Source organism: Rutilus rutilus (assembly GCF_951802725.1).
Source record: "Rutilus rutilus genome assembly, chromosome: 13".
Taxonomy (NCBI): domain Eukaryota; kingdom Metazoa; phylum Chordata; class Actinopteri; order Cypriniformes; family Leuciscidae; genus Rutilus; species Rutilus rutilus.
Window position 1 is genome coordinate 1235587 of NC_140218.1, and position 12500 is coordinate 1248086.

Below are 12500 nucleotides of genomic sequence, written 5' to 3' on the forward strand. Positions count from 1 at the left end.
CATAATTGATGAACTTTGCAAAATGAACACCAGTGTTGGGGTAACTTGTGTCACGTAAGCGGATTACTGTTTTGATTTAATGAGCAAGGTAACGCATTACTTTATAAATTTCACATTCATATTTTAGTTACTTTTGAAAAAAAGTAATGCACATTATTTTTCAGTTTAATTAAATTGCTTTATTAATTAATTATAATTATCTCTATTCTCCAACATATTACAAGGTAATATAACCCGTAATGTTAAGAGAGATTCTGTATAGGCTCAGGAAATATTCAGAGTGCCCAAAATATATTAAATACGTTCTAAATGTGTTAAAGTCCTCCTGTAGTCAATAACTAATCCCTGAAAACTCATCTTTGAGCTCCAGTATTACATATTTAAAGGTGTTGTATGTAACTTTTCTACTAAAATGAATCCTTTTTTTATTGCCTGTGTGTGAAGGGGTTGTAATCTCACATTAAAATGATCCACTTTGCGGGTTTTGCTATTACCTCGGAAAGCAAGTATTCTTATTTTTATGTGAAGGAGCTGGGTCGGATTTACCGCGAAATCCAGTGACGTGAGCTGCACGCGCGCTCCCGAGCCTCTCGCCTCATCTAGCCTACTGACTGCACTCAACAGCGACGACACTGCAACTTATGACATGGACTTATGACTTATGCAACTTATGACATGTCTGATAACACTAAAGGCCTCATTATACTTCTGCGTCGGACCTACGCCGGAGCCTATACGCCGTAGGCAACGTGTTGGTTTTAATTTATACTTCTGTGTCGTTGTCCGCGTTGACGCGTACCTAGGGAGCGTGTGAAACCCCGAGGGAGGGGTTCTGGCAGACCAATCACAGCGCTTGTGTCCGCGTAGAATTGACGTGTTGTTACATTTTTGGAGAGGTGCACGTCAGGTTACGCCGTAGGGTACGCGCGCTACACACAGCCTACGACGTAGCTAGTTCGACGCAGAAGCATAAAACAGGCTTAAGAAACGACCTGCTCCCACAAACTCCACATATTGAAAAAAATAATAATAATTTCTGCTGAAGCTCGTTAGGCCAGACGTGAATCGCATGAACTTCGGGTGAAAAAACACGGCTCAACATCGGCAGGGCATTTGAATCATGGAGATACCGTATCTACAAACCTAGAATGTACATTTCCTGAAGAAAATGTGAAGTGGTGCTTGCTGTGGCAAAATTCGGCACGGTTGATAGGGCTCCATACTTATCATGGTACGAGCATGGAGCATTAGTTCAACGTCAAGCTGATGAAAGTAGCCTATTATTGTAACGTTGCAGTGGAGTTTACCTTAGTTTCCAGCATGTTGTGTGATGCTTTCTCCGGTGTGTTGCGTCTCAGTACCCACAGTGCTCGCTCATAAATTCGAGCACGCGCTTGTAAACTTAGTGGTTGCAATCTGAAACATCACCGCTAGAGGTCGCTGAAAACTACATACAGCACCTTTAAAACGTTTTTTCCTTCTTGATGCCTTAAATAGCTCGAATGTAACTCGACAGCCTCATTTAGTATGCGCGGTTCTATGAATATGCAAATGAGCCCCGCCTCCACTCACTCACTCAGCTCAGAGATCCACTGGTTGACGATCACACGTTGATCTGATTGGTTACAAGGTAGTTTGTGACGTCAGAAACAGCAGCGATTTCAAAGCGTGTGTTTGAGACTGTCTTTGGTTCACTGCAGTTTTAAGGAGGAAATACTCAGCAATGGTGTCGACTTATGAACTTACACATGCTTTGTCTTAAAGCACATTAAAAACACCACATAGACACATAAACTACATTAAACGCTGGATTTACACCACAGGGGGACTTTAAGAGAAAGGGAAGATGGGTGTTTTACAGGCTATGTTGCTGAAAGCGTTAAACAAACCGAGATCTTAGATCGGTGAGAAGAAACACAACGCATTACTTCCCCTAAAGCAACTATAACTGAATGAGTTCATTTTAGGAAGTCGCTCAATATTGTAACACATTACTTTTAAAAGTAACTTTCCCCAACGCTGATGAGCACTGTTATCTGCTGTTTGCTGCTATGAAGTGATCTGTACTGTATAAGTGTGTGTGTGTGTGTGTGTGTTTTGTAGGGGAGGGATGTAAACACAACGCTTCTGCTCTAATGGACGTGTTGCAGCGAACGCTACACAACTACAGCACACAGGTACAACACACACACACACACACCATAAATCTGCTTTAAAGTCTTGTAATGCACATTTAAAGCACTGAAGGGATTAGCCGAGCACATTCTGATGAAGACTTCGCTGGATGTTTCCTTGAACACAGTGAGCTCATAAACTGTGTGTGTCTGATGTCGAGCTCACACATGAACAATGCAAACGTTTAAGTGTTTCCCGCTGACGTCTCAGGCTGGGCTAGAATAAGGCATGTGTGACGAGCACGGCAGATCTCTGCTGACTTCAGTAACTTCATCTGTAGACTTCAGTTAGGACACACACATCTGTAAAGGCTGTTTATAAAAGAGCTTTCCTCCACTTCAGTGACACTTACACAACAAAATTCACATATTACATATATTTTTCCAGAGGGGTTTGTTCATATATCACTCACACCAGTTTATCTGACATTTTATTCCTAAAAAACACGGTGAAAATGTGCATGTGTGTGTGTGTGTGTGTGTGTGTGTGTGTGTGTGTGTGTGTGTCAGTCGCAGGAGTCACTGATAGTGATGCAGAAGCTGAATGACGAGATCAGACAGAAGGATGAAACGATCACGGATCTCCAGATGAACCTCCAGGTGTGTGTGTGTGTGTGTGTGTGTGTCGTTGTTCTGATGATGAATGAGAGGATGTTGAGTCTGATGAGATGATGGTCTTTCTTCTGTCCGCGTGCAGGAGTGTGAGGCTCGCGGTGTGTGTGTGACTGAGGAGGCGAAGCGTCTGCGTGCCTGTGTCTCAGACGCTGCAGTCGAACTGCGCAGACTCTCTCAGCAGCTTCAGGAGGAGAAAACACAACACACACACACACACACACAGATGAACACACTGCGGCAGCAGCATCACAACGACTGCCAGGTACCAACACTAACACAAGCTTTGTTACTTGAAATAAAATAAACATTAACTGAAATATATAAAAGTAAATAAGCCCATATGCTTGATTTTATACATGTTTATTGTGTGTATATATATATATATATATATATATATATTTGCATGCATACATACATACAATAAACATATTATTTTATTTCTGCTAGTTGCTAAGGCATCAGTTCTCATTTTCTTTTAACTTTATGTACTAAAATAATGAAAACTAAAGTAAAAATTGTATAAGCATTTTTTAAAACAAAACTACTAAAAATTACAAAAACACAAAACAAAATGACTAAAAGCTAAACTAAATTTTACGTGAAAAATAAAAACTAATTCAAAATATATGAATAAAAACTATAATAGTAAATTAGTGACACTAAAAGAAGAGAACCATAATGACAAAAACACACAACAAAATTACCAAACATTACATTAAATTCACTTAAAATGGAATATATCAAAATAAAAAAAACTAATTCAAAATATTAATAAAAACTATAATCATATATAATTGATACAAAAATAGCACTGTCAGGTTCACACACTTACACTCTCTGTGTTTGTTCCTTCATTAGGATATAATTGGCTCATAAAGTGCTTTTATTATTGTGTTTAGGAGAAACTGGCGTTCCTGCACACACTCTATCAGCGTATGCTCGCCGGGTGTGTGCTGGTGACGCCGCCGCACTGCATGTTGGGTAGCTTCTCGTGGGCGGAGCTCAGTGCGCTGGTGCAGGAGCACATGGACACGCTGACCTCTGACCTCTCCGCAGCCAATCAGAAGGTGAGCAAGGGGCTTGTGGGAAAGGTGTGCTGTAGATGTTGTACAGTCCTGATGTCTGAGAGGTTGTGTGTGTGTCAGGTGTCGTGTCTGGAGAGTGTGTGTGAGGGGAAGTCGGCAGCGCTGGAGAGTGTGAGCGCACAGATGAGACAGAGAGAGGAGAGCTGGGTCAAACAGAGAGAAGATCTCAACACGCAACACACACACCTCATCCACCAGCTGCAGCTGAAAACACAGGTACACACACTCTCACTGTCACTGATTTACTACTCAACTAAAATGTCTATCAGTGGTTACGTTTTCACATCTGGCCTTCAAAAGTTTACTTTATAGAGCCCATATTGTGCCTCTTCTCAAAGTCTTGATGATGTTTTCAGGTTTTTCTGCTTGAATGTTGATTATTCTCCTCATATTCTCCATTGTTGCGGCTCCTCTCTTCCCAGTCTGTCAGTAACGCTTTGTTTACTTCCTGTCTCTATGAAGCCCCTCCTTCTGAAAAGCACACTGTGCTCTGATTGGTCGGCTGGAGCAGTGTGTTGTGATTGGTCGAGCGCTTCGAGTGTGTTTGGGAAATGTCCCGCCCCTTACCATAACCGCCAGTTTAACACACTACTAACTAACTCATCCAGGCCCCGCCCCTTTATTCTGCGCATGAATTATTTAACCCGTATCTTCCTTCCCTTGGGTAATTTTGACCCGAAACTAATTTTTTGTAAATGTTAAAAATTCACTGTTCATCAGAGGACTTTTGTCGCACTTGAACCACGAATACACAAAAAAATGAATGGATTCGAGGAGTTTTATGGTTGAAATTTAAAATAGTAACAAATCCTTCCCTCTCGGGTCAATTTGACCCCTTTAGGAATGAATGAATGCGAGGAATGCTTCAGTTCACATAGAAAAACCTAAAAATGCTCAAACTTTACCAAAAAATGATTTTATAATGTCTACATGTGTATCTGAACGCACACTGAAGAGAACTGACTTTAGGACCCAGCGGAACAGCTCATTTGCTCATATAGAGCTATAAGGCCATCTAGAGTTATGAAATATCATGTTATATTATTTATTTTCCACAAGAGGTCGGCAAAGACACACAATGTAAGATATTTTGAGCTGAATTAAAAGGTTTATGCATGAAATTATGAGTTATTTTCATTTTAAGTTGAAAGAATGTGAGGAATGTGCTTAAATTAGTATTTATTAATTGATCAAAACTAGTCATTTAAAGGTAAATATAACAAAAAAATTGCATTTAAAAATATCAAACTTCAAAATGAAATAAAATAAGCTTTCTGGACAAAAAAAAAAAAGTATAATTTTAGGGCTTTGGGTCATTTTGACCCGCGAGGGAAAGATGTTTAAATGACGTGTTCGTTCCCGGAAGAAACTCAAGATACAATGGAGTTCAGGAGTTCAGGAACACTGATATAGAGAAGAACTCCCGCTGCATTATCTTAAAATTACTACAAATCTATCTCTGCAGGATCTCCGTGTTCAGCTGGAGCAGTCAGAGGGGCGTGTCCACTCTCTGGAGTGCGCTCAGTCCGAGCAGAGACAGGAAGTGATGCGTCTGTGTGCGGCGTGCGGGCTGCTGGCGGGGTGTGTGCGCGCGCTGCGGAGGCAGGTGTGTTTGCTAGCGTGGCAGAAGCTTGTGCTGCAGGAGCGAGTGAGTGACGCGGACGCCATGAAGACTGAGGTCATGAAGCTCCTGCACGCGCTCGGCGAGCCCGGGGTCGAAGGTCGCGGCAGGTTTCGGCGCTACGCCATTGCTGTGCTAGCGGCCGGGCGTCTGCGCGCTCTGGGACGCGGCTCCGGCGTGATGTTCAGGGTGGCGGTGGGCGTCGGGCCGCAGGTGTGTGTGAGCGAGGTGTGTGTGAGAGAGGATGAGGAGGACAGGGTGATGAAGACGCTCACATCCGCTCCGCTGATCGAGTTTGTGCACACGTGCATGGAGGAAGTCCAGGAGGAAATCAGCAGAACCAGTGAGAAACACACACACACTTAACTGATGCACCGATGTATCGGACAATAATCGCTATCGGCCAATTAAAGCTGTTATTGTCGCTATCGGCCGAATAAAGCTGTTATTGTCGCTATCGGCCGAATAAAGCTGTTATTGTCGCTATCGGCCGAATAAAGCTGTTATTGTCGCTATCGGCCAAATAAAGCTAAAGCTATTATTGTCGCTATCGGCCGAATAAAGCTGTTATTGTCGCTATCGGCCAATTAAAGCTATTATTGTCGCTATCGGCCGAATAAAGCTGTTATTGTCACTATCGGCCGAATAAAGCTGTTATTGTCGCTATCGGCCGAATAAAGCTGTTATTGTCACTATCGGCCGAATAAAGCTGTTATTGTCGCTATCGGCCAAATAAAGCTGTTATTGTCACTATCGGCCAAATAAAGCTAAAGCTATTATTGTCGCTATCGGCCGAATAAAGCTGTTATTGTCACTATCGGCCAAATAAAGCTAAAGCTATTATTGTCACTATCGGCTGAATAAAGCTGTTATTGTCGCTATCGGCCGAATAAAGCTGTTATTGTCACTATCGGCCGAATAAAGCTGTTATTGTCACTATCGGCCAAATAAAGCTAAAGCTATTATTGTCGCTATCGGCCAAATAAAGCTAAAGCTATTATTGTCGCTATCGGCCAATTAAAGCTATTATTGTCGCTATCGGCCGAATAAAGCTGTTATTGTCGCTATCGGCCGAATAAAGCTGTTATTGTCGCTATCGGCCGAATAAAGCTATTATTGTCGCTATCGGCCGAATAAAGCTGTTATTGTCGCTATCGGCCGAATAAAGCTGTTATTGTCACTATCGGCCGAATAAAGCTGTTATTGTCACTATCGGCCGAATAAAGCTAAAGCTGTTATTGTCACTATCGGCCAACTAAAGCTAAAGCTATTATTGTCGCTATCGGCCGAATAAAGCTGTTATTGTCGCTATCGGCCGAATAAAGCTATTATTGTCGCTATCGGCCGAATAAAGCTGTTATTGTCACTATCGGCCGAATAAAGCTGTTATTGTCACTATCGGCCGAATAAAGCTAAAGCTATTATTGTCGCTATCGGCCGAATAAAGCTGTTATTGTCACTATCGGCCAAATAAAGCTAAAGCTATTATTGTCGCTATCGGCCGAATAAAGCTGTTATTGTCACTATCGGCCAAATAAAGCTAAAGCTATTATTGTCGCTATCGGCCGAATAAAGCTGTTATTGTCACTATCGGCCAAATAAAGCTAAAGCTATTATTGTCGCTATCGGCCGAATAAAGCTGTTATTGTCGCTATCGGCCGAATAAAGCTGTTATTGTCACTATCGGCCAAATAAAGCTAAAGCTATTATTGTCGCTATCGGCCGAATAAAGCTGTTATTGTCGCTATCGGCCGAATAAAGCTGTTATTGTCACTATCGGCCAAATAAAGCTAAAGCTATTATTGTCGCTATCGGCCGAATAAAGCTATTATTGTCGCTATCGGCCGAATAAAGCTGTTATTGTCGCTATCGGCCGAATAAAGCTGTTATTGTCGCTATCGGCCGAATAAAGCTGTTATTGTCACTTACGGCCAAATAAAGCTGTTATTGTCGCTATTGGCCGAATAAAGCTGTTATTGTCGCTATCAGCCGAATAAAGCTGTTATTGTCGCTATCGGCCGAATAAAGCTGTTATTGTCGCTATCAGCCGAATAAAGCTGTTATTGTCGCTATCGGCCGAATAAAGCTGTTATTGTCGCTATCGGCCGAATAAAGCTGTTATTGTCACTTACGGCCAAATAAAGCTGTTATTGTCGCTATTGGCCGAATAAAGCTGTTATTGTCGCTATCGGCCGAATAAAGCTATTATTGTCGCTATCGGGCGATTAAAGCTAGGAGTTACCTATTGCTGTAACGCTGATCATGTGACCGTCAGGCTCGGCTGGAGTGATGTCAGCGGCTCAGAGCGGGTGCAGGAAGATGTTGGAGCGGCTGCTGTGGGACGTGGACTCTCAGTGCGCAGGGCATTATGGGAAGGACTCGTTGGCACGGCGACTGCGTGACGGACTCCACGCGCAGAACACCAAACACAGCTACTGGAACAGCAAGGTACTCGCATGAAAGGGAAGTCACACTAGTCATTTCTTCTCTAGAGTGACGTATATCCGATTATTAAGCGGTTAGTTCCAGTCCTTGATTCTGATTGGTCAATAGCTGTGTTTTATTCACGATAATGGCCGCTTCACCCAACGGTTCTATGTATCACTACACAACACCCCTAGCAACCACTGTTAGCAATGTAAACATATGATTGTTCTCTTTGATATTGTTCATTGAAGCTTATAGAGTAGAGTATTGTGAGAGATCGAGTAAGCGAGTGTATTTACTGTAGACAGCATTTTCCTGTAATAATATTTGTAATAGAAAATCCGTTTGAATGTTCGCTGCGATATCTTGTCTTTTTTACGGGGTTTTCCGTGTCCTGACCTGAACTAATCATTCATCAGTTGCCTCTTGCTTCTCCGTGTTCACAACAAGTTTGTCCTTTCAATATAAAAGTCTTCTCTACTGACTCACTCATAAACACAGTCTTTGCCGCCATCTAATGGAGAAATAATGTATGTAACTTCTGTTGCTGTTTACGGTCAGGGTGGGACTAGTTCTTCCAGCGGAAGGAAGGCTTTTAGTGATTTTACTTTATGAAAGTTGCATTGATACATATTTTTTGGCTTTAATATTTGTATTGTGTGGTAACTGTTTTATAAAAGCAATAAGGTACGAGAGGCGAGTGCTGTATGTGAATAAGTCAATAACTCTGCTTCGCGTCGAGCCGAACTACGCCCTTCAGTCGTGAGTTATTCCCCATACAGCACTCGCCTCTTGTTATTGCCAGGGCCACACAGAATCTGCAGTCTTTTTTTGTGATTTCTTTGCTGAATTTTTTGGAAAAATCTGCGGAATTATGCGGAATGGTTTTAACAATTATATAAAATATATATATATATATACACACAATAAGATATATTATTGTTTATATTAATATATATTACATGAAATGAGAGCATTATACAATGTGTTACTATTTTAGTGCTGGGTGGTTTAATGACAATTATTTTTTTTAAGAAACTAGTGTTTCTTGGCCCTGCTTATTGCTTACTTGAACAAGAACAAATGTGGGCGGGGCTTGATTTTGTCTGTGTGGAATTGATTGGATGATTGTGGTTTGCTACTGGTGGATCTCATGTGAGTGACTGGTGGTCCCGCCCTCGAGATGTTGCTGTAATGCGTGTGTGTGTGTGTGTGTAGTTGATGATGGCGTCTCTTCAGAAGCACATCCTGGAGTTCACGCAGCGACTGCATTCAGCGGAGGTGGAGCGGAGGAACCTGAGACTGGAGCTCAAACACACACACACCGGCAGAGACACACACACCGTGAGTCAGACGCACACACACCATCACATCGATGTTGCAAACTGGTATTTGTTATCATATTTTAGATTTCCTACCATAAACACACTAGTTTGTAGTGCAAATAGTTTCAGCGCTTACTGCACTCATCATATTAGAGTGATTCCTGAAGGATCAACCTCCGTGAAGTTGGCACCCCATAAAACGAAATAATTTCCAAAACTATGCCATTCGTTTGTGCTGCGTTTGTGCTGATTTGTGCCGCAAAAACGAACGTTTGTGCTGGTTTGGTGTTTGAGATATTGAACATTATTTTTTGGGTTGTGTGACGTCACTCTCCACCCCATGTCCTTCAAATCGCTCCAAACCGGTGTCATTCGTTTGTGCTCGGTTTGTGCTGGTTTGTGCCGTCAAAACAAACACTGTATCTGTTTTCCTTTCGCAGATATAACAAATTTAATTCGGGAGCTGTGACGTCACTCTCCACCCCACCTCATCTGAATCGCACCAAACCGGTGTCGTTCGTTTGTGCTCGGTTTGTGCTGGTTTGTGCCGTTGAAACAAACACTGTATCTGTTTTCCTCTCGCAGATATAACAAATTTAATTCGGGGCAGTGACGTCACTCTCCACCCCACCTCATCTAAATCGCACCAAACCGGTGTCGTTCGTTTGTGCTCGATTTGTGCTGGTTTGTGCCGTTGAAAAAAACACTGCAACTACGATCCCCTCTTAAACATAAAAAAATTAACTTTTTAAGTACAGTTACATAACTGTCCACCCCATATGGTCCAAATCGTTGCAAAACTGTGCCGCTCGTTTGTGCTCGATTTGTGCCGGTTTGTGCCGTTACGATGAACATTGTATCTTTTCCCCCTCCTTAGAAATAACACATTGGATTCGGGACAGTGACGTCACTCTCCACCCCATGCCGTCCAAATCGCCAAAAAACGGTGCTTTTTGTTTGTGCTCGATTTGTGCTGTTTTGTGCCGTAGAAATAACCATCATAAATGATTTCATTCTTTAGACATCACAAAATCTTTGGAGGAGTAGTGACGTCACGCAAGCAAGCAAGCCGCGCTCTCCATCCATCTCGTCTACAAACCTGTCCGGTTCGTTTGTGCTCGCACAGGGCCGCAGCTGTCAGTGTTCTTTTCTTTAGATATGGGAATGTTTTATTTTAGATTTGTGCTATTGACATTTGGTCTTCTTTATATAATCATCAATGCACTATGATATGTAATGTAGGCTACTATGATATGTAATGTACTTTCACTACTCTGGCTGTAAGCTACGTGTGACTGATGCTTAATTTTGTATTAAAATAAAATAAAATAAAATAAAATAACCAATAAAAAAAATATAAATATTAAAAAAATTGTGTGGTGTCTTAAGTTTTCTGAATACTTTTAACTGCTTACAGTGCCGGTTTGTGCTGTAAAAAGTTTCGTTTGTGCTGCTTCGGTTTTTTAGATATTAAAATAATATTTTTTGGTCATTCTGAGGTCCCAAATTCACCCAAAATAGTCTCGTTCGTTTGTACTTCGTTTGTGCTGGTTTGTGCCGGTACATATTTACTTTGTGCTGCGTCGGGCTTTAAATATTAGACATTAAATTATTGTTGATGACGTCACCAGTCCCCCACATGCTCCAAATTTACCCCAAATTGTCTCTTTCGTTTGTGCTGGTTTGTGCCGGTACAATTTTCGTTTGTGCTGCATCGGCCTTTAAAATATTAGACACTGAATGAAAGCGAATTATAGACGGTGACTTCAGCCCCACACCTGCATCTTCGTGAACGCGCCACAGAGAAATGCACATTTCATACATAGGCAGAGAGAAAAGCAGTCTGTTTTCTTTCGTTTTTAATTGTTCTGTTTAAAAGTAGACATGTCTGTGATGCAAGTAGGCGCTGAGTTTCGGTTAATTTATGAGACAGCTGCAGTTCAGTCGCTGGCGCCTCCATGTCCTGATTGTCTGATATAGGCCTATTTACTTCTTATTTTGCCTATTAAATCCTGGCAATTGGTTGATGAAACATTGCTTAAAATTAAGATACAATTAATACAAAACGAATTTCACCTTAAAGAAAGGCTTTGTGCTTTCTGTTTGAGGTCTCTGTGGAAGTTTTAAAGCAGTCTTTTAGTGCCGCTTTCAGAGCGGTCACCGTAACGGAGAACTGTGCCGTCCATAACATTGTTTTTTCCTATATGCAAACACGAAAAATAAAATGAATAATTTATGTTCTGCGGAGAGCCAACGCTTCTTCGTCCGGTGGGTATATTACTTTTGGTTTGTGCAGTGTAGGCTACTTCATAGAATTACAAAAAAAAAAAAAAAAAAAAAAAAAATGTAACGCACAAGTCTAGACTATTTCCCTCAATATAAAACGCATGAGTAGACTGCTATTTTTCTAATGTCTGGACTCTTTTATTAAGGGAGTAGCCTATGGATATATAAACAGACGTTTCAATTGTATTAAGTGCATTTTCTGATAATTTATATTTCAAGTTTTGACTTGCAAATGTCACATTACGCTGGAATTGCCCAATTTTAAAGAATTTATCCTCAACTATTTTTGTGGTGTATAAGTCTATGTATTTTATAATGTTAACTTCAAATAATAGTAATTTGAAGATGTGGTAGCACTGGATCTAGACGGGAAGGATAACTCTGGAGTTGGAAGGGGTATGGCTGGTGACGTCATCGACCAAACATTCAATGATTAATATTTTAAAACCCGATGCAGCACAAAATAAACTTTTTACAGCACAAACCAGCACAAACGATTGCGTCTATTTTGGGTGCATTTGGAGCGTGTGGGGCTGGTGACGTCATGTCTAATATTTTAAAGGCCGATGCAGCACAAACGAAAATTGTACCGGCACAAACCAGCACAAACGAAAGAGACAATTTGGGGTAAATTTGGAGCATGTGGGGGACTGGTGACGTCATCAACAATAATTTAATGTCTAATATTTAAAGCCCGACGCAGCACAAAGTAAATATGTACCGGCACAAACCAGCACAAACGAAGTACAAACGAACGAGACTATTTTGGGTGAATTTGGGACCTCAGAATGACCAAAAAATATTATTTTAATATCTAAAAAACCGAAGCAGCACAAACGAAACTTTTTACAGCACAAACCGGCACTGTAAGCAGTTAAAAGTATTCAGAAAACTTAAGACACCACACAATTTTTTTAATATTTATATTTTTTTTATTGGTTATTTTATTTTATTTTATTTTATTTTA

At 41.2% G+C, this 12500-nt stretch overlaps 1 protein-coding gene across 4 annotated transcripts in view; it reads left to right on the forward strand.

Annotated features, from left to right (window-relative positions):
• ccdc171 (coiled-coil domain containing 171) overlaps positions 1-12500 on the forward strand; it is a 24281-nt gene that overhangs the window by 6988 nt on the left and 4793 nt on the right. For all 4 annotated transcript variants that reach the window (XM_084428480.1, XM_084428479.1, XM_084428478.1 and 1 more), the window contains 8 exons: positions 2104-2177; positions 2685-2774; positions 2872-3051; positions 3689-3856; positions 3935-4090; positions 5340-5838; positions 7771-7943; positions 9141-9266. In XM_084428480.1, the coding sequence (XP_084284606.1) occupies positions 2104-2177; positions 2685-2774; positions 2872-3051; positions 3689-3856; positions 3935-4090; positions 5340-5838; positions 7771-7943; positions 9141-9266 (1466 nt within the window). The remainder of the gene's footprint in view (positions 1-2103; positions 2178-2684; positions 2775-2871; positions 3052-3688; positions 3857-3934; positions 4091-5339; positions 5839-7770; positions 7944-9140; positions 9267-12500) is intronic.